This window comes from Myotis lucifugus, unplaced genomic scaffold, assembly GCF_000147115.1.
Source record: "Myotis lucifugus unplaced genomic scaffold, Myoluc2.0 scaffold_649, whole genome shotgun sequence".
NCBI classification, from domain to species: domain Eukaryota; kingdom Metazoa; phylum Chordata; class Mammalia; order Chiroptera; family Vespertilionidae; genus Myotis; species Myotis lucifugus.
In genome coordinates this window covers 219,270-245,257 of record NW_005871697.1, presented here as the reverse complement: position 1 = coordinate 245,257, position 25,988 = coordinate 219,270, and the positions used below count along the sequence as shown (strand labels likewise).

The following is a 25,988-nucleotide window of genomic DNA, read 5'->3' as shown; positions in this document are numbered from 1 at the left end:
GCGCTGCTGGAGGCACAGGCGGGCCGCGCGCCCAACGCTGCAGACACAAAGGCGAGCGGAGTAGCGAGGTGAGGAGTCCCCCGCCGGCCCCAGCCTCCCACAGCGGCCCCCCCCCCCTCACCCCGGGGGCCCTCATTCCCCGCTGACGCAGCCTCCTGTGTCCGCGCACCTGCCCCGCCAGCCCCCACCGGAGCCTCTTCATGGCTGTTCCCCCCCCCGCCCCCCGCTGAGCCGCAGGCGCCAGGCACACAGGTGCCCTTACCTTCCCGCTCCGGGTCCCCGGTCCGCTCCGGGCCTGAGGCCACTGTCCTCTTCCTGGTGCCCCTGCTCCGCGGACGCGCCTCTCCAACTCCCCTTCGCCCAGGGGCTCCCCACCTAATCTGCGTCGCTCCTGATGGAGGGAAAGAAAATGGCGTCTCCCGGCCCGGGCACCTCAGTGGTTGAGCGCCGACCTCTGAACCGGAAGGTCACGGTTCATTTCCGGTAGGGGCACATGCACGGGTGGTGGGCTCGATCCCCCGTGTTTGGTGTGCAGGAGGCAGCCGGTCAGTGACCCTCTCATCATTGATGTTTCCCTCTCTCTCCCTCCCCTTCCTCTCTGAAATCAATAAAAAGATATCTTTTAAGTGACATCTCATTAAAAAAGAAAGTAAAAGTGCATCCTTTGAATGATGGTATGTATAATTCTCCCTGCCCATCTTGTGGTTAACTGCAATGCCTCTTTTTTAAAATGATAAATGTTTCCAGAGACAGCGCCCTAAGACTTCAATCTAAAGTAGATTTCCTTTTTACAGCTTTCTTAAAACACCTTACTTCCACTGAGTGAAATGAACAAACATACACAGTAAGATAATCACTTGGGTGAATGCTGGCTCCCTGTCTGTCTGCTCACCAGTTGAGGGAGAGCATGTCTTCGCTCACTGTTGTCTCCCCGTGGGGATACGCTGGTACACAGCAGGCACCCAGTGTAGATTTCCTGAACGATCGATTCGCCTCCACCCCATCAGGGAAACATCTCTTCCCCTTGGTGTCCTTGACCTGACCTTGCTGCCTGGAGTGTGACTTCTGGGTTCCTGACCTTAGTGGGTGTCTGGTTTCCATTGCTGAGAAGGAGGCTGGCTGGCATGCCTCCCTCCCCCACCTCTCTCTGAGCCACAGAAGAACCCTGTTCAAGCCAGTGATGGTCAGGACATCCAAGCTTGGCTGTGCCTGCAACCTGCCTGGAGGGGGGTTGGAAGACTCACATTTCAGGTAACACAAGCAGACACCCTTTCTGATAGACCAGTGGTTCTCAACCTTCCTAATGCCGCGACCCTTTAATACAGTTCCTCATGTTGTGGTGACCCCAATTTCATTGTTACAAATTGTACATATTTAAAGCATAGTGAATTAATCACAAAAACAATATGTAATTATATATGTGTTTTCCGATGGTCTTAGGCGACCCCTGTGAAAGGGACGTTCGAGCCCCAAAGGGGTCACAACCCACAGGTTGAGAACCGCTGTGATAGACAGTCTACTTCCTCTTGGGTGTTGGGTGTGTGTGTGGGGGGGAGGGTAGTTTTTAGCCCAGAATAAAATTCTGTTCCCCACACGTATTTTACATTCTGCTTTTATTTCATATGCATAACACGATCATTATTATGCCAACTAAGAAGCCAGCCCCCCTGCAGATGTATTGAAGAGATCTGGTAGCCTTCGAGGCAAATTGCATTTTTTTGATGTTGCAAAGAATTCCCTAAGGATCAGCGGAAGCAGCTGATTCCGTAAAGTAGCTGAACAACAGAAAGAAGCCAAAGATAGCGGGAGACATTGAAGCAGGAGGAGGAAAATCAAATTCACACAGAGATACCCCTTCCGTGAGAAAAAGAGGAAAAGAAAGGCAGAAGCAGAGAAAGGAAGATGAAGGAGAAAAGAGGACCCAGTTGGGCCCCCCCAGAAGTGGCCATGATCAAAGGGAGGGTTTCCATCCAAAACTCCACCTTCTGCGCTCTCAATCCCTGCCCCACACTCAGGTTCAAATCCAGCTGCAGGTACTGCTCCTTCTGATCGTAAGCCGGCCACCGAGGCAGGCCAGCTCCGTTAGGGTTCCTGGGAGTGAGAGCAGAAACGGGGGGTTGGAGGGTGTTGGGGGATGGGGGTGAGCTTTTCATCCTCAAGCGCCCAGCTGTGGGGAGGCCCCTGAGGCGTACTTACCCCGTCCGAGCAAAGTTGGCCCAGTATCTCATCATCTTCCTGCTCAGCAACTTCTCCTCCTCGGTGGCTCCTTCTGAGGGAGATAATCACAAAATCCGGCTCCCAGGACGGTGCGCCGGAAGCCGAGGTGCCTCGCATGTGATGAATGCCTTTCACATCCCTCCTCCCGTTTCACTCATTTTGCATTTGCAGGTACTGAGGCTCGGGGCACCTGCGACTTGCCCGAGAAAGCATGGCCTCCAAGTAGTGGAGGCTGAACACACATCTTCCCTGGGCACCAATGCTCTTCCGGCCACCCCCCTGAGGCTACCAGTGCCTGGGGGACAGGGACTCTCGCTCTCTCCTCTCTCTAATGATTGCATTTTTTATTTGAAGGAGTAATGCTCAAATATTATGTTCAAAGCACAAAACCTAAAGTGCAGAAAGAGTATCTAATAAAAATTAGTTTCCCTCCATCTCTTCTCCCCACTGTTACAGGCCTGAGGCAGTGACTGCTACCAGGCTCTTGGGCGCCCTCTGAAGGCCAATGAGGCACGTACGAGGGTTAGGAGGACACATTTTTATACTCGCAGTAGCATAACAGACACAGATTCTGCATATTCCTTTTTGCTAAAATTCTATCCAGGAGATAGTTCCACAATGTCGCCTATACGACTTCCATTTATTATCATTTATTGTTCTATAAATACAGGGTGTCCCCCAAAAAATGTATACACACTGTAACCGCTGGTAGCTCAGTTTTGAAAACGAAATGTATTTTCATAAACACTGTCTCTATAAACATTCAAAGCATGTGTATACATTTTCGGGACACCCTACATGTATGTTTATATGCAGCTATATAAATATATAATTCCTGCAACCAATACTCTATTAATGTATCTTTACATTATTTCTGGACTTTTGCTAATAAAACCAATGTGTTCATGAGCAGGTTTATTTTTGCACATGTGGAAGTATAATTGCGCACACACACACACACACACACACAAACAACCCTAGCAGTTGAATTGCTAGGCTAAAGACCATATGCATTTCAGATTTTCGTCGACTTTTCCATTAACATATGAGGTTGCCCGTTTCCCTACACCTGCCCCAATAATGATGGAAAATGTCTTGTTCTTCCCAATGAAAAATGATTCCTCAGTCAAGACAAGTCCTCAGTCCCCTTGTGGACAGTGAGGCTGAGTGGGTTTTCACATTTAAAAGCCAGTCACATTTCCTTTCCCACAGACTGTCTGTTTCTATCTGTTACCCAGTTTCTGTTCTCATTGATTTTGGGAGCTCTTTAGAAAACTCGGAATTTAACCCTTTGACACATACACCATCCTGGTTTTTTTCCCCATTTGGAGAGTCTGTGTACCCATCAATAGTCCAGGCTCTGTCATGGTTGCTGAGTAAAAACAAAAGTGTGCTTGAGAGAATTATTTCATTTCATCCCCATAGCGACCTAGGAGGTGGTTGCTATGATTGGTGTTATGAGATGAGAATGAACAAATGAAGGGATGAATAAGCCGCCGCACACACATACACTCTATAGGAGCACCTCTGTCCTCACTGCCAGGAGGCCGGTGGGAACTGGCCCAGAGCCTGCATTGCGCAACTGTCTAAAACGAAGTATTTTAGGGATAGTTTCTGTGAGCAGTTCCTGTAACTTTTTCTATTGATAACCTCATCTGATTGGCACCAAACAGGTCATAACTTCAGGAATACACGAGTGAACCTCAGCAGTTACAGTCCACAAGCATTTACATGAGAGCACTGGGATCCAGGCCACTTTGGGCTGCGATGATGGAAAGGGAGGTTCTTGCCTTTTAAAACCCGGGGTGGTAGCCCCGTGGGGGCTCTGAAAAGGGCAGGGCAGGTGAGACCAGCAGTCAGAGAGATGGAAAAAGCGATTCTGATTTTTTCTAATTCAACTGCATGAGTGCCCCCAAGCGCCCGTCCCTTAGGCTTTAGTACAACGAGAAACACTCATCCAGCCGGCGGTGGCAGCTCTTTCTCATCATGGTTTCTAAAAGCACCCGGGAAGGGTAGTTCCCAGGGGAAGGTCACATTTGCAAGCCAGAGAGTAAATAAATAAGTTAAAACTAGTCCTCCAGCGCTTGCATCGTGTTGGGGTGGGTGAGGGGCTTTGGCAAATGGTGGGGAGCCCTGTCTTCTCCCACCTTACCCCCCCCAACCCCCGTGTTCCTGCAAGAGCAGGAGAGCTCCCCCCACCGCCCCCCAAACCAGGCGGGTTCCTCACCGAACATGACGACATCCCCCTTCAGGAAGGCACCTCCGAAAACAAAGCGGATTTCATCCGTGTGGTCGGCCTTGACGAAAGCCGGCTTGCTGTCCTTGAAGCAGTGAGGCCGGTGCTGAAACTCATAGAAGTACACAGGTGCGCCCGCGTCTGCAGCGATGGAGAGAGAGGCCGTGGCAGCGCCCCTGCGGGGAGCCGGGCTGGCACTGCATCCCCACCCCGGATTCCCAAACCTATGGGTGCGGGCAGCCCCCATACAAGGAGCGACGTGAACAAGCTACCTTCCCTCTTCCTTCCTGGAGACTAGCGGTTCCTGCTCCAGAGGCCCTGGAAGCCCTGGTGACAAAGAGCTCGGATGCCCGTCCAGGGCAGGCTGCCCGGGCAAGGGTTCTAGTTTTCACAAAAAGCCCTTCACACGGACCCAAGGTCTACCTCCCCATGACTTCCTCTCATTGACCTGGTTCCATGGCCTACGACAAACAGAACGAAGCTATTCCTGCTTCCAAGATGCCCCCTGCACCCCACATTCCTTCACCTCTCTTCTACGAAAGGCCTTTGCGCTCCAACTTCCTCCTCTTTCTCTGAATCATCTTTCTGTTTTCCTCTACTGGATAAGGGTGATTATGCTTACAAAGTCTCCCACTAAAGCACCAACATCACTAATCACTAAGGAAATTGCCTGCGTTTTGTAGAGTGTTTCCAGCTATTATGAAAAGTGGGGTTGAAGTCTCCAACTACGGATGCACAGCTATTTCTCCCTTCATCTCTGTCAGCTATTGCTTTATATATTTTGGGGGCTCTGTGGCAAGGTGCCTATGGATTGATAATTGTTATAGCTTCTGGATGAACTCACTCTTCTATCTTTCTATGATGTGCTTCTCTGTCTCTTTTAGTCTGTAACAATTCTCTGTAACAATGTCATCCTAAAGCCTCTTTTGTCTGACATTAAGATAGCCATGCCCGCTCTCTTTTGGTTACTGTTTGCATAGAATACCTTTTCCATCCTTTTACTTGCAACCTATTTGCATCTTTAGTTTTAAAGTGAGTCTCTTATAGGAAAGGAAAGAACAGAAGAAAGAGAGGAAGGAAGGGGGGAAGAAGGGAAGGAAGGAAAAAGGAAGGGAGAAAGGAAGAGGGAGGGAAGAGTGGGTGTGTGTCCTCACAAGTAATCTTCTCTTTCTGAATGCTCCAGCCCTCCTTATGCTAAGACATTTGAGAAGACACTTCCAAACAGAAAGTAACCTGGAAGTTGGGCCCCGGAAAATTATGGGGAGGTGGGAGTGTTCTCCAGGGCCCTGAAGAAGCAGAAGGAACACAAACAGTAAGAACTGATCAGCAAGTTGGCCCTCAGGGCTATTCCCCCGACACCCCTGAGAGGTCCTTCTCAGTGAGGAAACAGAGGGCTGAGCAGGGGGCCGGTCCGCAGGCAGCAGGATCCCTGCCGCCACCAGCCTTGCTGTGCTGTGGCCCCGCCGGGGTGGGGGAGTGGCTCGGGGACTCACCTCTGTGACATCGAGCTGTGATCAGCCCAGGGACCACAAAGAACACATCTCCAAGCAAGTCCAGGAAATTATTTCGTATTTCAAAAATGGACTGCTCGCCGGGGAAATACTCATCCACCACGAAGTGTAAATACTGGCTGGGGATGTGCTGCAAAAGATCAGTCACAGGAGGTCCAGGTCAGCGACAACAGCCCACACGTGGAGCACCAGCCTGTGCAGGCATGTTCCAAGCACTCTACACGCACCGCCCCATGGAATCCACATAGCGAGCCTGTGGTGCAAATGAGCAAAATCAGTCCCATTTCACAGATGAGGGGACTGAGGCTTGGAGAGGTAAAGTGGTTGGCCCCAAATTGGTGGAACCAGGGTTCTTTCACAAGACCATTCGCATCTAAATCCCATGCTCTTATTCACAGTACACACACCTCTCTGAAATGTTTCAGAAACAGCCACCCCTGGGCAGAGCTGGCTACGCCACTTTCGGGTTCAATGCCAAGTGAAAAATGGTTCAAAAATTACAAGAATTTCAAGATGGTGACAACAGGACATCCAACCACGTGTAGGACCCTTCTGAGCAAAAGGCCCTTTGGACTACACAGATCCCATGCCCGTGAAGCCAGCCCTGCCCCTGGTACCAGCGCTGCCGCCGGGCCCTCGCTCACACTTTAGTCCCAGCTGTCATCACCAGGCAGCCAAGACTCCTCCAACATCCTGTCTGAGCCTTAGCACCTGCGGCATCCCTGCCTCCAGCCTGGACCACGCTGCAGACACCGGACCCTTTGTCAAATGGACATTGAATCATGTCGCTCTTCTGTTCCCAGCCCCTGGGATGGAACCTCATATGCCTTCCGCTGACCTCTTCACAAGGCTCTGCCCCCTCCCTGGTTCTCTCGGTTCCGCCCGCTCCTCTCAGCTCTGCTCCTCCATTCGCTAGACAAACTTAACTCAAACTCCAAATCCCTCCCCTGAGCGAGCCAACTGCTCCCTCCAACAGACACCACAGAGCCCTGGGCATCCCTCTGCCCTGATTGGTGCAGCGACGCACGGAAGTGTCCTGTCAGGTTTGTCCATCCCAACAGCCCACAGCTTCCTCAAGTGCAGAGACACGCCTGCGCATCATGGCAGCCCAGTGTTAGGGAAGGTGGGGGGACGTGGGCTCTCACTTAACACCTGATCAACGAATAAGTGGGTGAAACGAACCTGGCAGAGAGCACACACTGAATAGATGCTTAAGGACAGACGAAAGGGAGGGAGGAAAGGAGTCCGCCTCTACCTCCTCCTGCCCGGCCTGTCTGTGTGCAGGGAGGGAATGAGCGAATGGTTGACTAATGGCCCTCGGGATTGCTAGAACCCAGTCCACAGCCTGGCGGGCATGCAGCGCATAGGGGTCCCCGGTCCCAGGTGGGTTTCGGAATCCGGAATGTCCTTACCAGGATTGTGTGCAGCAGCTGCAGGGCAAGGGACTTGTTGGAGCCCCTGAGGATCTCAGGAAACTCCTTCTGTGGAGAGAAGCGGGGCGCCTGTGAGCACCTCAGGTCCTCGGAAGGGAAGCTGGTCTCTGTGGGGGTGCAGGCGCCCGCCTTCCAGAGGGGAGGCTGGGAAAAGCCGTGACCCTTCCAGCCTCCGGGGGCCATGTGTGGCAGTAGCTCCCGTGCATCGGTTAAGCGACAGTTTCTCCTCTCATTTGATAAAAGACAGCCATTCCGTTACACCTGTAGTCTTGTGGGACCGGTGGCCGCCCTGTGGCAAGGCCACATTATGGGCTGTGTGTGTGTCTCCCACAGATTCCTATGTGGAAGCCCTAACCCCAGGACCTCATGATGTGTCTATGTGAGAAGACAGGGTTTTGAAAGAGGTGATGAAGTCAAAATGAGGCTGTTATCTGGGCCCTAATCCAATTTGACTGATGTCCTCAGAGAAGAGGGAATTGGTGTCTGGCTGGTGTGGCTCAGTGGTTGAGCATTGACCTATGCACCAGGAGGTCATGGAGGCGTGCGGAAACCTGAATCCATATGATTTGTTCACCGTTGCCTGCTCAGGTTTTATCCGAGCTCAGAGCACACAGTACGTGCTCAGTTCATTCTCGTGGGATGAATGAAAGGAGTCGATGATTTTGCAGCTTGCACCGGTGCACCAGCTTAGGGAGCATTCTTGGACAGCCAAATGCCAGAACAGGAAGGTGTCATGGATTTCAATACCTTCGAAGTAGGAACTATGCTTCTTTGAAACGAGCATTTGTGGTGTTTTGAACAGAGCTCAAGCGGACCCCATTGTCTCTTAGTGTTTTACACAGAGTTGTTCCTTTCACCGCAAACCTAACGAGGAACAGGGCGGACACCTGCCTTGGCTGACCCCAACCCCCAGTTACCTTCCTTCAGAGAGAGGAAGGACGACCGCTCTGTGCTCGGCGGGTGGGTTCCATCCCTCACAACGCGTGTGCCGTCCGTGGGAGTGACCGGCTGTGGGAGCAAACCCTGGCCCCTCTGAGGAGGGAGCGACAGGAGGCAGAGTCGGGATTCTTACCATGGGCAGCAGGAAGCCACACTCGTGGTTATTGACCCCGATGATAGAAGGAACTGAGCGGAACGTTTTTTTAATCAGCAGTTCTAGAGGCTCGTCAGGAAAGAAAAAACCATCAACCATTCGCGTGAAAGACTTGGCGACCTGAAATGAGAAAGGGCGGAAGCTGTCTCTGTTTGTAAAATCTGCTGGCCCCAAACCAACCCACCCTGAGCCCACCCGCTCTAGCAAAATGTGGTAGGAAAGGGAAATGAAGCCAGTCTTGGTCCATCCCCATACATCCGGCTGCCTGGTCAAGGGGGTCAGCGTCTCTGTGCCTTAGTTTCCTCATCTGCAAATAAGGGGTAATAATAGCATCCACTTAAGAGAAACAGTAGCCTAGCCCAGTGGTTCTCAAAGCCTGGCTCCCAGCAGCATCAGTGTTACCTGCGAACTTGTTAGAAATGCAAATTCCCTGCTGAATGCAAGCTCTGGGAGTACAGTCCAGCCAACTTTTAAAAAATAAACCCTGCAGCTCAGCTGGCGTGGCTCAGGGGTTGGGCATCGACCTAGGAACCAGGAGGTCACAGTTCGATTCCCAGGCAGGGCACGTGCCCAGGTTGCAGGCTTGATCCCCACTAGATGGCGTGCAGGAGGCAGCCAATCAATGATTCTCTCTCATCATTGATGTTTCTATCTCTCCCTTCCTCTCGGAAATCAATAAACGTATATTTTTTAAATGACCCACGGTCCACGTTTTTACAGCCATTACCACGAATCCCCAGCCCCCATATCTTTCCAAGTCCCAAGTCAAAATAAATAAGAGCGGTCAGGTTTGTCCACCATCCCATTCAAAGGACAGCCCTGCCCCAGACCCTTCACCTGGCCGATGCCCAGCAGCTCCTGGGAGGACTTTGCCCTCAGGCACCGCAGCAGGGCCTCGGAGTTGTCCGCTCTGCAGCCGCAGATATTTGCAATCATCTGCAACTGGTGGCAGAGAAGGACCAGGTTAGAGCACAGTACGGACAGCCTCTGGGAAAATGAAAAGTGGAAACAGTCCTCAGTCCAGTCCCAGGCCCGTCCTTCCTATACGACGTCCGGCCTGCTGGCCCTCCCCATTCTCATGGAATGGACACAGTGAGGGCAGGCTGGCCCCGGGCCATCCTGACGCTCTCGCCTGACCCTCCTTGTCATCTTTACACATTGTTTGCGGGTAGTTTTTATCGCGCGCTAACAGGTGGCGCGTGGCGCAGGCCATTTTTGCTAATTTTTTGCGCAAATGGCAACGTTCAGTAAAATTACGATAACTTTAGTTTACGTATTTATACGTTACCCGCATTCTACCGCTAGTCTATAAAAAAATGTATTAATACGTGTCCCGCGCTCTACTTACTACCAGTCAACGTAAAACGTATAAATATGTTTCCCACATACAATGTGTTTAGCAAGTGCAGGAGCTGGGAGTGAGGATCTGTCAGTCTGTGGCCATGGAACAGAGTCAGGATTCCTGGTCATGGCGGGACCTGTGATGTCACAGACCTGTGACATCAGCTCCATTGGCACTAGGCCCCACAGAGCCCAGAAGCCCCACTCTGGGGTGCCACGTGGAGTCAGGAGCCTCCCAAGGGAGAGGAGCAGCTCTGCAAGGTCTGTTGAGGCCTGAGTCCAGCTCAGAGTCTCAGCTGGTCAGCTCTGCACCAGCCTCACCCTCACCCTCACCCTCACCCCAGCCTGGAATGCCCTGATGTCCTTTTTTCTGTCTCACTCCTTAAGACCCAAGTCCTACCTTCTCTCAGATGTCCTTTCAGACACGGCAGTCCCTACGATTCCCCTCTTCCTCCGATCTCCCGTCACCCCAAGGGCCCCCACCTACCTAGCCCTTTGCTAAACACCTTCTTGCCCTATCACTGAACTTTCCACGCGTGTAGAATGTGCCCCCGAAAGTAGTGCCCTTAGTCTTCTGGGATCACAGATGCTCTGAGAATCCAATGAAAGCCCCAGACCCTCCCCCTGGGCAAATGCACAAACATATATCGTAAGCGTTTGAGGACCACCTCCAAACATACCCATGGGTTGCAGGCTTGAAATCCTTATCATAAAAATGATTATAGTCTACTAGAGGCCCGGTGCACGAAATTCGTGCACTGGGGACGGGTGTCCCTCAGCCCAGCCTGCACCCTCTCCAATCTGGGACCCCTCAGGGGATGTCCGACTGCCGGTTTAGGCCCGATCCCCCAACTGGCCTCCCCTGCCGGCCTGGTCACCCCTAACTGCCTTCCACTGCAGGCCTGATCATCCACAACTGCCCTCCCCTACTGGCCATCTTGTGACCACATGGGGCGGCCGTCTTGTGCAAGGATGTGATGGTCAATTTGCATACTACCTCTTTATTATATAGGATGCCTTCTCCACTTATAAACCCACAGGTCCCAACACAGAGCGGGGAAGCAATGGGCACTCACTATGTGTGTGGTGGATGAATGCATACACACCACACCGCACACACTGACACCAGCCTGATATATCACGTTACCAAATTCAATTGTTCGTCTGCAGTGACCGTGTTTTTGCAATATTATGACTCTGTTTTTGCTCTCGGTGTATGTTGTTACCTTCTATAAGGTGTTTAAGGAAATGCACCACTAACATGAATGATACCCAGGAGATGGCTCCGTAGCCCATTGTTTCATTAATATTCATTCAATGAATCAGCTCATTCGTGAACTCATTCCTCGAGTAAACGTGTAGAGTCACCTAACATACACCAGACATTATGCTGGGACATGGAAGAGACAGGGGCCTCGGTCTCCAGGTGCTTACTGACCAGCAGAATGCAAAGACGAGATGACAGATGTCGAACATCTGGGACATACACCTCACCTCCCCCTCCCAATCTCCTGCCAGATAATATTAACAAGTCAGTGTTATTTCCTATGGAGCTGGCAACAGCATCAGAATCTCACCAGAGCACTCTAGGTAGAATAGAGTAGGTACAGGGGACTAAGATATATATCACAGCAAAGATTGATGGATACAATGTGAGAACTGTCACACACACACACACACACACGCACGCACGCACACACACGCACACCAGCAGCACTGCACTGTGCAGCTGGACCCATTTCCTACAGAACCAGGCCTTCCACGGAGCAACACGTTTCACCTCAAGTCGGCGTCAGATTCTCTGGTCACGGTCAGTCAGGCCAAGCACATGGTCTGCCGACACCTGACCAAGGAGAGGAAGCCGGAGAGGTGTGCACATCTACCTACATCCTCATTCCGCTTTTCCTCCGGGGCCTTCAGGTAGGGGAGGATGGCCACCCCGCTCTCCATGATGGCTTTGTGGAATAAGTCCTGGGCCAGCGGGGACAGGATCTGAGAGAGAGAACACAGGAGACCCCGCAAAAGTTATCCAGGGGCTTCCCGCCCATCACACACACCACCCACCTTTCCTGTAAGGAAAACTTCCCAGGAAGTCTGCTTTAGAGAGCTAACCTTAGAGAAGGAAAAGTCCTAGTTTGGGGGTTCGAGGACTAGTTGCAAAGGTTTGGGCAAGTTAAATAACCTCTCTGAGCCCCATGTTCCTCGTGAACTTTGAGGGTGAGCATTCTGGTGTGTGGGTGCTAGCCCCTTTACTTCCCGATGGGGCAACCTCAGGCAAGTTGCTGAATATTTCTAAGCATCCATTTACTCTCTTATAAAACTGTAGTAAAAACTGAGTCCACTTGCCCCAACTGGTCTGGCTCAGTGGATAGAGCGGCGGCCTGCGGACTGAAGGGTCCCGGGTTCGATTCCGGTCAAGGGCACATGCCAGGGTTGCGGGCTTGATCCCCAGTAGGGGGCTTGCAGGAGGCAGCCGATCAATGATTCTCTCTCATCATTGATGTTTCTATCTCTCCCTCTCCCTTCCTCTCTAAAATCAATGAAAAATATATTAAATAAAAAAACTGAGCCCACATCAAACTTGTCTTGAGGAGCAGGAGAAGTGATGAATACAGAAGGCTTCGCACAGCACTTGGTTAAGTAATAAGCACTCATGAATAGTGGCTGCTACCACATATGAAAGTTAGTATAATCCACCGTATAAGGTTATACGGAAGGTAAAGAATACCTTGTATATTGTCAAATGTTATACAGCAGAAGCTTAACCCACCTCCATGTGACTGACTTCCGTGGTTAACATGTTACCTGATGCCCGGGAAGTACTGACCGCTCAGAACGCAGAGCCCGGAGCCGTATCCCGGCCCCTCAGCACATCTCTCTTCCCATCAATTTCTTGCCAAGAGCCAAGCAAGTCTGCTTCCAAGTCTGCTTTGTCAGTTACACTTGCCATTGTCATTACATAACCAGTGAACTATCTTGGGAACCAATGGATGTGTGTGTGTAAAAAGAAAACAAAATGATGCTTTTTGGGGGGTAACTTGATAGAGGTAGGTAGCTAAATAATATGGCTATCAAATGAGGGGAGCACAAGATAAGAGTAAACCACGTGAGGGGATAGAATGCTCCATAAGAGGGCTGCATCCACAGATTTCTTCGAAGCATCTTTTTTAAAAAAAATATATTTTATTGATTTTTTTACAGAGAGGAAGAGAGAGGGATAGAGAGTTAGAAACATCGATGAGAGAGAAACATCGATCAGCTGCCTCCTGCACACTCCCTACTGGGGATGTGCCCGCAACCAAGGTACATGCCCTTGACCGGAATCGAACCTGGGAACCTTGAGTCTGCAGGCTGACCCTCTATCCACTGAACCAAACCGGTTAGGGCACTTCGCAGCATCTTTAAGTCTCTGCTCACCGTAAGGACACTGAGCCCCCAATGTAAGGGCAATGGATCCTGTGTGTGTGGGGGGGGGGTGCTTATGCAGGAGAGCCTTACCGGACCTCCAGTCAGCAGACTGACTCTGGAAAGTAAAACCCCGAATCAAACTACTGGCGAAGGAGAGTACCTTTTATGTTTTAAGTGAAAATAAAGTGTTTACATGCATCCTTTGCTATTTGATGCTTTTAGCTGAGCTTCTCTATTCAATGATGACCAGTCCTGATAACTGGATGCCAGGCCTTCAGCTGTACACACACAAATGAGTTTTCCTCAAACTGTCGCTCACTACGTGATCTTGGATGATTCATGTAAACGCTCCGACGACAGCTCTCGTCCTTAAAACGAGACGGAGCCCCTGACTCACGGCGTGAGGCTCCAGGGAGACCGTGTGTCTGAAAGCGTTTGTTCAACATGAAGCACCAATCAGACGTAGGTGGTTCATCATCCTCTTTTTTGTAACCTCCCCCACCGAAGAGAACTCACAAGGCTGGACACACTTATGGCTCCCGCCGACTCGCCGAAGATGGTCACGGAGCGTGGGTCCCCACCAAAGAACTTGATGTTCTCCTGGACCCAGGTCAGGGCGGCCAGCTGGTCCATGAAGGCCCAGTTCCCCGGCGCGTGCTTATCCCCTGTGCTGGGGGCAAGAGGCGGAATGAGCATCCTGAGTGGGCCACTGTCTACCTCCCGAAGGCCAGGGAGCTGGCGGCCGAGGCTGTGGACAGGTGTCAGGGCATCACCACTCCCTCCGGGGAAGGGCTGAGAATCAGACCTGGGGCAGCGGGGAGCACCAGGCTTGGCTCTCTCCCTCTGCTGGGGTTTTGGTTTGAGAATCTGAGGAGAGTGACACACCCCAGAAAAATGCACAATGTCGTAAGTGCAATTTCAGGGTATTCACAGGCTCCCCTGAATCCATGGGTTCCAGAAGAGTCCTGTTCCTGAGAGTTGGTCTGCACCAGGGAGCGAGACCTGCCTGGGCACAGAGGTTCCCGTGAATGACTAAGTGAATAATAACAACAATAACAGTGGTGGCAGCACTGTGCACAACACTGTCCTAAGGGCTTTACGGCCGATGCTCCCGTAATCCTCCAAACCTGTGAGGTAGATGGTGCTGGTCTTTCTCTGTCTGCCCCTCTGGGTTTTATCCCCACCTTCTCTACCCTCCTCCTAAAAGGCTGACCTCTATGTGTGCGGTCAGTGGGAGGCAAGGAGCAGGGGCTGAGGGTGGGATATCAAGAGACCAGTATGTTTATGTTTAATACGCCACTCGAGGCCCCCCTCTGCTGTGAAGTGGTTTGGGCAGTGGCTGCATTTTTCTGAGGCGTCGCTCACACGAATTCCCTTCAATGAAACCTGCGAACAAGCCCTAAGGATACTGCTGGATACATCGGCTCCTTCTCACAGACAGGACATCAGGACACAGAGAGAGCAAATCCCTTGCCCAGGACCTAAAATGCTGCAGATTTGGGATTCAAACCCAATGAGTCTGACCCCAGAGTCCATGGTCCTGGCCATGGCCCCATGCTGCGTGCAGCTCATGCAGAGAGCATGCTTCCCAGGATGGGTGGACAGTTAATGGGATGGGAAGACAATGCAATGGAGTGACTATTCTCAGGTGAGCATTTGAGGAGCCTTGAGATGGGGCCCTATGTCAGGGACGACTAATGGCTCACACACTCTGTGTCCTTGACTTCCAGGGTTACGTTGCGCCGTCTCCCTTGTATTGGGCATGGCCATGTGACTGAGTTCTGCCAATGGTGTGTAAACAGCAGTGATGATCGCCACCTCCAGGCTGACCCAGAAAGCCGGCCCTCACACCCTCCTCTAATCTCTTTCTCCACCTGCTGGCCAGATGCAGAGCCACAGGTGGAAGGAGCCAGGGTCCCTGATTGACCATGTGGAAGGATGTCTGTCAGTTAGGAACCCTCAATTAGATTTTACTGAAGTGAGAAAAAATGTTTATTTCTCTAAGCCACTAATAGGTGGGGGGTTATCTGTCATAGTTGCTAAAATTACCTAATAATCTGGTCCAAATGTGTTCAATGTCCTTGAAGGCTCCTCCTTAGGATGCTGGGCACTGAATCCCCTATGGCTGCTGCACAGCTGCCCCTTGGGGACCAGGGGTGTCAATCATTTGGGGGTACTCACTTGAAGAAGCCAAACATTCCTAGCCGGTACTGGGTAGTCACAACCAGCACATCCTCGTAGGCAGCGAGGGCGGACCCATCGAAGATGGAGGCTGAGCCAGTCTGGAAGGCACCCCCCGGAAGCCACACCATGACCTAAGGAGGGGAGAGGAACTTTCCGGTCAGCCTGTCGAGCATTCCGACCCCCTCCCTGTGAATGCTGGGTCCTTCTTTCTTTACGAAAATGCAAATGTCTCATTTTCCTTTCTAAAGAGCATCCGAGGTTTTGTATTTAGAAGGCTCAGGGTGAAGCAGGAGGGCTCCAGCATCCGAGTGCCTGAATTTAAGTCTGAGCTCTGCCACTGACCAGCTGTGTGGCCTTAGACAGATTACTTAGCCTCTCTGAGTCTCATTTTTCTCATCTGTAGGATGTGAAGCATCAAAGTATTTCAGTTATGAGGCTATTATGAGGATGAAACAAGATTCTGCATCTGAGGTTCCTAGGACAATGTTGGCACATTCCAAGCGCTCGGAAAGTATTAACTAAATATTGAACTGTGACCCACAGGAAGATGGAAATCATTGTAAGCCATGTATGGAAGCAAAAGCAGCTTAAGCTTTTTAATCTAAGGCTTTTGTCTACCTGCAAAGAGAAGAGAGAAAAAAAAGGGAAGAGAATTGTGGAGACTTTACTATGTTGATTAGAAAAACTGGGACTGGGGAACACAAATCATCATTCAAATCCTATTATCACTATTTATACTTAATAATAAATGCCTTCCATTCTCCATTTTAAAGGTCCTATTAGGGACTGCCACCCTTGGGGCAGGAAGAGAGAAGGAAGCCACCGAGGAAAAAGGAGAACTGGACAAAGCATTGGCTTTGACACAAGAATCTGCCACTGACTGAGGTAGAGCATGGAGCAAGGCGCTTACGCTCTCTCTCCCTGTGCCTCATCTTTGTCATCTGTAGAATGGGTTCAATAATCCTGACCCTTTGGGTTACTGTGGGGGGCTCGATGAGATGATGTACTGTGCCTAGCACACGTCAGCAATCAATAGATGTTGCTGTTATCGTGCAACACAGCAAGTCTCTCATTGCACTGACATTGGGGAGAAGAGATGATGTGAGGGTGTGGTTAAAAATTAGACTGCACCTTTTGTACTCACTTACACAGGGATCCTTCACATCCTTAAGTGGCATGCTCTGCGTTATTACCTGACTGACTTCATTGCAAACAGAAAAATTGGTGAAGGCGATTATTTTCTTTAACGGAAGGATTTCTCAAGCAAACAAGCAAACACAAAAATAACCAGAGTCCTTTTAAGCAGTGCCTTCTCTAACTGTTTACAGGCCGTTAAATGCTCAACAGAGGGGGAAACACAACACAACATAAAAATCAACGGTCAAGTCACTGCCAACAAAGAAGAGAAAAGGAGATCAAGTGAATATGTCATTCAAATGACTTTTGAAGGAAGTTATTGACCTGCCAATGATTACATTTCCATTTTACCCAATAGGAGGCTGGGGCTGATTCCAGACCCCCAGCCACTCTGCCAGGGTCCCAGCCCAAGGACCTGCCCCCAGCACGGCAGACAGCCTTACCGGGAACTTGGAGCCGGTGTTGGCACGGGCTGGTGCATAGATGTTAAGGTACAGGCAGTCTTCCGACACTCCGAATTCGGGGTAGTGCACCCGGAGAATGTGTTGATTTGAGAACAGCCACTCTGAGTTCTGGAAGCACCTTGGAAAGAGGAGGAGAAACCCCCGGAGTCGCTGTCAGCAAACTTGCCTGGGAGGGGCCAGTTCTTGTCTCCTGGGCCTGAGCAGAAGATGCCTATGGGGGCTTTTGGTACCCGTTCATCATGCCCCCTCCACCTAGTGGCACAAATGAACAAACCATGATTCTCTTTGAGCTGGTTCCCAGGAGGGAAAGCACATTGTGTATAATAATTGTACCATTAACCCCCAGCACCCACCATCATAATCCAGGCACACGCATAAAGACCCCGGCTGGCTCAACAATTCCCCAAACTGTAGAGGTTAGGACACTGGGTTGCAAATCAAGAGCTTGGCTCTGGCAGCCCCCTCTTCTGACCCCAGAGGAACAAAAGGACTTTTCCAGGCCTCTCAGCCAGGAACCAACTGAGACAGGTTGGCAGAGAGAATCCTGCACCCAGGCCTTTGCTCAAGCTGGTGGTCCCTCTGGCTAGACTGATGTCTTCCTCTGTTTGCTCATGTTCTTCCCTTTCTTTCAGATTCAGTCTAAATGCTACCTCCTCCAAGAAGCCTTCTGAGATTTCTCCAGATAGACCATAGGTATCTTTGGAAACACCTACATATTTTGCGTGTTTTTCCTAGAACTTCTCCTATAGACTTGTATATGAGTGTAATCATAGTCCCAGCTCAACTGTGAGCAGCTGGAAGCCTAGGGCTCTGTATTAGTCACCTAAGTACCTCAGAGCCCCCATCACCAAGCCTGACACACAGTAAGATCGAATGAGACTGTGCATGTGAATATTTCTACAAAGTGCTCAATCACTTTAATTTCATGGTAGAACAGTATACAGGTTTGCTGCAAATCTACCCCCTGACAAGTTTTTATGCCCTTTTGCCCCTTTGTAAGTTGTTTATCAGAAATCGAGGCTACAGGCTCCCAAGAAAGCCATCCCTGACCTCCCCTCAGAGCTAGGCTAAGTGGTTCTCTGTGCTTCCTCAGCACCTTCTCCGATCCCCTATGGTGGCCCCTGTCACTCTGTATTTTAATTATTGCCGTGTATGTCCCCACCACCACTACCAGTCTGCAGGTTCCTGAGGGCAGCTGTGTCTAACCCATGGTGGTGTCATCCAGGGCCTAAGGGAATCTAACTATTGATATGAGCTGAATGAATGAATGAATGAATGAATGAACGAACAGATGAGTGTTTGCTTAGTGTCCTCTGTCCCTGGGCCACATGGGGTCTTCTGTGGCTTAGGGAGCTTCCTGGCACCTGGCACTTTGGCCTGTGAAAGCAATGCCAGGACTGTGACCAACCTGAGGACTTGACAAAATTTGACAGTCAGAAGATTCCTGGGGATTTCCAAGTCTCAGCTCCCACCTCCTGCGTGAGGCCCCTCCACCATTCCCCAGGAAACTGGTTGCCTACCTAAGCTTGAAAACTTGCAGTGACTGGGAGCTCCTTACCTCCCAGTTCCTCTGTGTCACAGAGACACACTCGGGCCATCATTCCTCAGGGAGTTATGGATTTTCCCCTGTGGGCCAGGCTCTGCATGGGCACGGTGTTGACTGCGAGCACTAACATCCCTTTAGCAGTGGTTCTCAACCTTCTGGCCCTTTAAATACAGTTCCTCATGTTATGACCCAACCATAAAATTATTTTCGTGGCTACTTCATCACTGTAATGTTGCTACTGTGATGAATCGTCATGTAAATATCTGATATGCAGGATGGTCTTAGGTGACCCCTGTGAAAGGGTCGTCCGACCGCCAAAGGGGTCGAGACCCACAGGTTGAGAACCGCTGCTTTAGTGTGATTCTTCACTCTACAGCCCTTATCCAGTCTGACCAAGGAGACTAGGCCTGGCTGACAGTCCCTTCCAATCAGTAAGCCCATCACAGTGGCTCCCAAACCTGATCGAACTCAGAATCCTCAGAGAGCTTTCAGACAATTCAGTTTTCTAGGTCTGAAGATTCCAATTCAGGAAGTTTGGACGGGAGCTCAGGGGATCTGCATGTTCTGAACGGTGCCATGTGGTCACAGAAGCCACTTCTGTAGCCCTCTCCTCCTCCCCCCCGATGCTCCCCCCGCCCATGGGGCTGCATGTCCTTCATTCATTCTCCCTCAATGTCCTGCCCCCACTCCCAGGTCGCAGGCCACCCATGGGGTCAAGCCCGGTCTTACAAATTAGGGTAGGATGTGGCGTTTCGGATGCCATTCCAGGGCGACGCAGGCTTTGGGTTTGTAAATCGCAGGGATCCTAGCGGGGGTGCAGCGTAGGGGACCCCGAGGAACACATTCACAGGCATGGTGCTTCCCAGCACAGTGGCTTGCTTCCCCCGGACCCAGCCCAGCCTGGTGCTCCTGGTGGGTCCATCTCCAGCTGGCCCTGAGGGAACACACACGGGGAGGAATCAGGAGCTGGCTGGGAAGAGGCCAGGAATAAGCCCAACTCAGAGCTCCCCCAGGTGGGGGCGCTCTTTCTGGGCCCAGAAGCTGTGCCACGGGAAGTATCTGGATTCCTTCTCCAGGAACCCATGTCCATGGCCTCCTTCAAAATTGCCTTAGAAGTCACCTGTATCAGAGCACAAACTTAGTCTCGTCTGGGAACACAGCACCAAGCCACAACATGCCCCCTGGTTACCGTGGAAACCCTTCTCCCTTCTGTGCCCAGAAGCCTCCCTTCCCACGGAGGTGACGATACACACCAGGCCCTGTAGAGCCTAGGACTGCACGGAGCCACCGGGCCCTGAGTTTCCCACACGTCCGTCATTTTCATACCCACAGCACAACTGCCTGTGCATCACCCACCTATAGGACGACCGGCATTTTGTTTTTCTTCAAGTGAAATCTAAATGAACTTTTCACATTGACCAAGAGGAGTCTTAAGCAATCACATCTACGCAGTGGTGGTTTTGCTGAGTTCGGTGTATGCTTTCGAGTCAAGTAAATATTCAGCAATGAAAATAAAAAAATCCTCACGCAGATGCCATCTGAAATCTGCCTGTCTGCCTCCAGGGGTCCGAGGGTGAGACGTCTGGGACTGAGAGCGTGGGCTTCTCGGTTGCCACATAGAATGTGGAGCCTTCAGAGGTCAGCAGCCCGGCGACTGAGTTAGCGGGACCCAGGAGTGCTGGTGCTACCCCGGCTAATGTCATTTCAATAGTAACATTAAAATGGGCAACCAGCACCACAAAAGCACAGGCTGTGTCCCAGGACAGAGGGCTCTCCCAGCTCCCCACAGGGTGTGAGCAACTCAAGGGCAGGACCGGGGGGTCTTCTGTGCTCTACCGTGTGCCCCAGAAAGAGACCCGGGCCCTGGGGCTTTCCACAACCTGACCAGGACATTGGTCAGGTGCCCTGAGGTGACTACACAGCCCGCCATGGGCCCTCAGAGACCCCTGAGCAGTAACTGCATTTCCACCAGTGGACAATCCTCCGAATAGGGAAATCCCCCTCCTACCTCACCTTCCGAGAGCCCTTCTCTCCCACTGGGTGTCTCACCCTCGGTGGCAGCTGCAAGGACCCAAACAGCCCAGATCAGGGTCTGGCCTGGGTGCACCCACTCTCCCCTCATCTGGCTGGCCCGCCTGCACGCCCTGGACATCCACGGCTGCTGCTGGCCTCAGAGAGCTTCCGTCAGAGACAAGAAAGAGCCTCCTGTTAGCAGGCAAATGTTGAGCAGGGCAGACACAGGTCACGGGATTGGTGAAGCATAGCATCGGGCCAAGATTCAAGAAAGGACTTGGCCAAGCAAGACTTTCCTGTTCTGATTTACATAAACAGCTGAAGACTGGGCCTTGATCTGGGAAAAAGTAATTTGTTATGCTTCGGGCTCACAGAAGAGTAGAAGTAGATTTGGGGTCAGGTAAGCCGGAGACCTCAACTCAGACCTCAGATTCAGGGACTGGGAAGGCAGCAAACAAGCGGTGAATGCAGCTGGTCAGGAGAGCAATAGGGAGGGGTGGGGACTGTGGAAAACTGGACCACACATGCTCCGTCTAACGGGGCAGTGACTTCTCAACCTCAGGAAACATTTGTTTTGTGACAATGTTGGTAGGCCACACCGGAAGTATACCATATTACTCGATTTTTAAATGTGGCCTCAATTGTTTAAAAAAACAAAACAACCATAATGTGAGCCCAATGCACCATTTCTACTGGCTTGAGTTGTGTCATGGGTAAAGCCAGCAATTCTGATCTAGACCCAGGCCCTCCGGTGTAAACATGAGGAGGCTCTGCAGGGACCGGCCCTCAGCACTCTGGGTCCTCACTGCTGTCCTCTTTTTGCCACAAGGCCATGCTCTGAGACCCAGCAGGTGGGTCATGGCAGAGGGCCCAGCATGGGGCTTCCCAACTGTTTGGGGCAGGGCTGTTGGGACCAGAATTATCTGGCGCACTTGCTGAAAAGGCATCCTTCTGCCCCACCCTCAGAGACGTTGGGGCAGGAACTTCACAGTATCAATAGTGGCTTTGGGAAGCATCAAGCTAACACACGGGAGGTTTCCCAGGGTAGTCACTTCCTGAGAGAGGTGGGGTAGGCACAAGCAGGTATTAAGTGCCTGCTGGATACAGACCTGCAGCTTCACAGTTTGTCCCATTCCCACTATTAACTGGACCAGCAATGTGCTTGAGATTTCCAAAGCAATCGTTACGTGTCTCATGCCGTGAGGGTCGTGTTTTGACCTCACCTCCTAGGACCCTGATGTTCTCATCAGTTGTCACACCAGTGGCCTGGATGGCCTCTGAGAGGCACAGACCTTTGATGGGTTCTCTCTGTTCTCCCCGATTGCGCTCCTGACACCCCAAGGGGGAAACCAGAACGAGAGGACCTCAGCCCAAGGCCTGGCTCTAAAATACCCTCACCTACGCCGGCTGGTGGGCAGTGCAGATCGAAGCCCACTTTCCGATTCTCACAGGAGAGGCTAAAGGAAACCTGAAGGCATCGGGGCAATGACAGTGACCTCGGGGTGGAGAGCAGACTCGGTCTGTGACATGCGTGTCCCATGAAAATGCTTCTCCTCATCAAGATCGCCCTCCTCATGAACCGGGAGCCCACGGTATGGGAGAACGTATTTGGCAATGATACATCTGATAAAGGGTTAATATCCAAAATATATAAGGAACTCATACAACTTAACAAAAGGAAGACAAACAATCCAATTAAAAAAATGGGCAAAGGACCTAAATAGCACTTCTCTAAAGCAGACAGACAGATGGCCAAGAGACGTATGAAAAAAAAATGCTCAAAGTTACTGATCATAAGAAGGATGCAAATTAGAACAACAATGAGGTGATCACCTCACACCTGTCAGAATGGCTAGCGTCAGCAAATCAACAAACAACAAGTGCTGGCGAGGATGTGGAGAAAAGGGAACCCTAGTACATGGCTGGCGGGAATGCAGGCTGGTGCAATCATTATGGAAAACAGTATGGAGTTTCCTCAAAAATATTTAATATGGAACTGCCATTTGATCCCACTTCTAGGAATATATCCTAAGGAACCCGAAACAGAAAGAATGTATGCACCCCTATGTGCATAGCAGCACAGTTTACAATAGCTAAGATCTGGAAACAGTCCAAGTGCCCATCAGTAGATGAGTGGATAAAAAAGCTGTGGTACATTTATACCACGGAATACTATGCAGCAGTAAAAAAGAATCTCTTACCCTTTGAGACAGCATGGAGGAACCTAGAGAGTATCATGCTAAGCGAAATAAGCCAGTCAGAGAAAGACAAGTATCACATGATCTCACTCATATGTGGAAACTAATAAACAAAATAAATTGTTGAACAAAAAAGAGATCCAGAGACATAGAAGCATGGAACAGACCGTGGAATCTCAGAGGGAAGGCAGGGGTGGATGGGTAGGTGGGAAGAGATCAACCAAAGAACTTGTATGCATATAGGCATAACCCATGGACACACAATAGGATGGTGGAGGCCTGGGGCGGTGGGGGGAGAGACCGGGCTATAAGAGGTCAATGGGAGAAAAAGAGGGACATATATAATACTTTCAACAATAAATACTTAAAAAATTAATAAATAAAAAATAATTAAAAAATAAAAAAGATCACTCTACTCCATGCATTGCCCCAGCCTAAGAACCAGGGCCAGGTCTCAGCGTAGCCCTCGCAAGGAATATAGCCCATCCTCTGGGAGGAAATGGCTTTCTCCCCGAGTTAATTACATGACATGGCAAATGTGTCCTGGTAGGGACAGAAAAGCATGCGTGGGAGTGGATCTTGAGGGCAATGGACCTGAGCATGAGGCAGGAGACTGCGTAGGAGAGAACTAGTTGCAAGAGCAATGTTCTCATGACTCCGGATTTATTGTCCTGAACGAATGCCTCAGGGCTGGTCTGATATGCTGCAGGAGTGGCTCTCGGGAGCTCGGACATCATGACAGCTCACAGTAAACGAGATGGAGATGCTGGACTTGCCATGGCAGAGCTCTGATGAAGAGGTCAGAAGGCTGAGGGATGTGGGTCTGCTCGCTGACGGGCAGCTGACCACAGAGGCATGAGTGAGCCTAGCTAAGAGCAGCAGAACTGCCCGAGCAAGCCCAACGCCAACGGCTGACCCACAGAACAAAGTAGCTGAATAAGTGGTTATGTTTGAAGCCACTCTGTTCCGGGATGGTTTGTTGCACAGCAATATATAACTGGGACGTACGTTGGCATGCAGACGTTGGAGGCTGTCATAGCAAAGAACCTAAAATTCACGGGACCGAATGCTGTCTCCTTAGTGTGCTCCTAGCTGCTTATGCTAAGATGTGGGAAGGCAGAAAGAGAATCAACTTCTGTCAGACACTTCGTTCTGGACTATTGTTTCCAGAAAGTCAGGTCCTGGAGGGGACAGAGAGGGTGGAAGAGAGTGGAGAGGAGAACCCTGCGAGTCCTGAACAGAGGGAACCTGCATCGAGGTGCCCGGCTAGTGAGATGGTGAATCCAGCCCGAGATGGAGTGGCAACATGCACCCAGGCAGAGGACTCCGAGAGCCATCGCACAAGCGGCCAAATCCAATGCCCCAAATGTCATCCCAAAGGACACACATCTTCTGGGCCTGTAGGATGTCAAACGCTATGGGGACCAGTGTGGGAGAAGTATGTGGCCCTGCAAGCCTCCTGTCTCCAACCCATCCATGCCTTGGCCTGGACACCCAGGGATTAGGACCCAATCTTCAAAACTGCAGAAGGGGGAAGAAAATCCAGGACAGATTCAGGCTACATTTTCCCACCACTGGGGCAGAGTGAGGGCTCAGCATCCTACTTAGCATTTACAAATAATAAAGAATGTCCTATGTTGGTACCAAATTTGAGGTAGTGACATTACTTCAGTGATTGTTGTGGGAGTCAAGACCTATGAGTTCAGCTCCTTGCAACTGGAGGAGAATAATTATTTAAAGTATAGGAGTAATTGTATCAATATACAACTAGAGGCCCAGTGCACAAAATTCATGCATGGGGGGGGGGTGTCCCTCAGCCCAGCATTCCAGGATATCCCTCTCGCAATCGGAACCGCTGGCTCCTAACGGCTTGCCTGCCTGTTCGCCCCTAACCACTCTCCCTGCCTGCCTGATCGCCCCTAACCTCTCACCTGCCTGCCTGATCACCCCTAACTGCCTCTGCCTTGGCCCCCGCCACCATGGCTTCATCAGGAAGGATGGCCGGAATGATATTCGGAAGGCCGTTCAGCTGTCCAGTCTAATTAGCATATTATGCTTTTTATTATTATAGATCATTATGTAATAGTTACTGTTCTTGTTATTATCATGGCCTCCACGGTGCAAAGTGCTTTGCACACATCCCTTCACTTGATGTTCCTACAACTGTATGAAGTGGGTATTATTACTCCATTTTATAGCTGAGAGCATTGAGGCTTAGGGGAACGAACTACTTAGTTTCCTGACTTCTAAGTCTGAGCTTTCACGCACTACTCTACGTTGCAGATTTGTCTCTGGAAGGAACAACTCTGACTGCACGGATTCTAAGAGAATTACAAGTAGGGAGCGTCTAGAGATGACCAAAGCCATCTTCCTCCTCAGCCTGATGGGACACTGGGGGATGGAGGGAGTCGGGCTGGGACCAGAACCCAGCTTCCTGACTCCTGACCACTCTTCTCACACAAACGACAGGGGCTTCTCACTTTCCTCCCCCAGGGGGCCAGGGCGACACTCACTGTCTCATTTAATCCCCATGACAACCCTAAGAGACGCGGTTTATCCTCATTTTAAATATGACAGAACTGATGTGTCCAAAAGTTATTATCTTGCCCAAGGTCCTCGACGCTACATGGCAGTCAGCATTTGAAAGGAAAACTCTATTGGGAAGCTTGTGCTCTTAACTCCTACTCTACCTGCCTGGGGGAGGGTAGTGGTCACCCAGGTGGGGACTTCACAAGGTAGAGTGTCTGTGTGTTGGGGGCCCCAGTGCATTCCCACATCCCTAGACCAGCCCCCACCTCCCCAGGCTGCACCGGGAGGCCTGGCCTGCTCACTCACGCATGTGCAAAGAGCTCTCTGCTCTTCTCCAGCGTGTGTCTCCAGGGGATGCTACGTGTTCTGCATGCCCAAGGCCCTTGCCGAGAGCATCCAACTGCCAGGGACCACTCCCTGAGGTCCTCAGTGAGGAACAAAGCACTTTGCCTGGAGGCAGAGACGGGGGAGGGGAGAGCCAGCAGGAAGCCAGGGGCAGGAAGAGTGATCTGTTCCCTAATCTGACCAAAAGGCCAAGACACCTTCAGGCTAGGGGGACAGGGGTTTTCAGGAAAGGAGAAGAAATGGTCCTGGGACCCTCTAAGCCACCCACAGTCCAGGATGGTTGGCCTTTCTTGCCTGTCACCCCCAACCCAAAGGGAGTGGTCTGTTCAAGCC

At 51.0% G+C, this 25,988-nt stretch overlaps 1 protein-coding gene across 2 annotated transcripts; it reads right to left on the bottom strand.

Moving 5' to 3' along the window:
- Positions 1-1,612: 1,612 nt before the first annotated feature.
- On the bottom strand, positions 1,613-20,778 carry CES5A (carboxylesterase 5A). Of its 2 annotated transcripts, none has more exons than XM_014447390.2 (13): positions 20,584-20,778; positions 19,300-19,504; positions 17,004-17,142; positions 15,421-15,554; positions 13,756-13,909; positions 11,719-11,823; positions 9,328-9,432; positions 8,470-8,610; positions 7,377-7,445; positions 5,947-6,094; positions 4,445-4,594; positions 2,197-2,269; positions 1,613-2,091 (listed from the first exon to the last, which is right to left on the bottom strand). In XM_014447390.2, exons 1-13 carry the CDS (start codon positions 20,720-20,722, stop codon positions 1,839-1,841), a joined length of 1,815 nt encoding a protein of 604 aa, XP_014302876.1. In that variant the 5' UTR covers positions 20,723-20,778; the 3' UTR covers positions 1,613-1,838. The 2 variants fall into 2 exon arrangements, with proteins under 2 accessions (XP_014302876.1, XP_006105260.1); XM_006105198.3 differs by having other exon boundaries at positions 20,620-20,778.
- Positions 20,779-25,988: the final 5,210 nt, after the last annotated feature.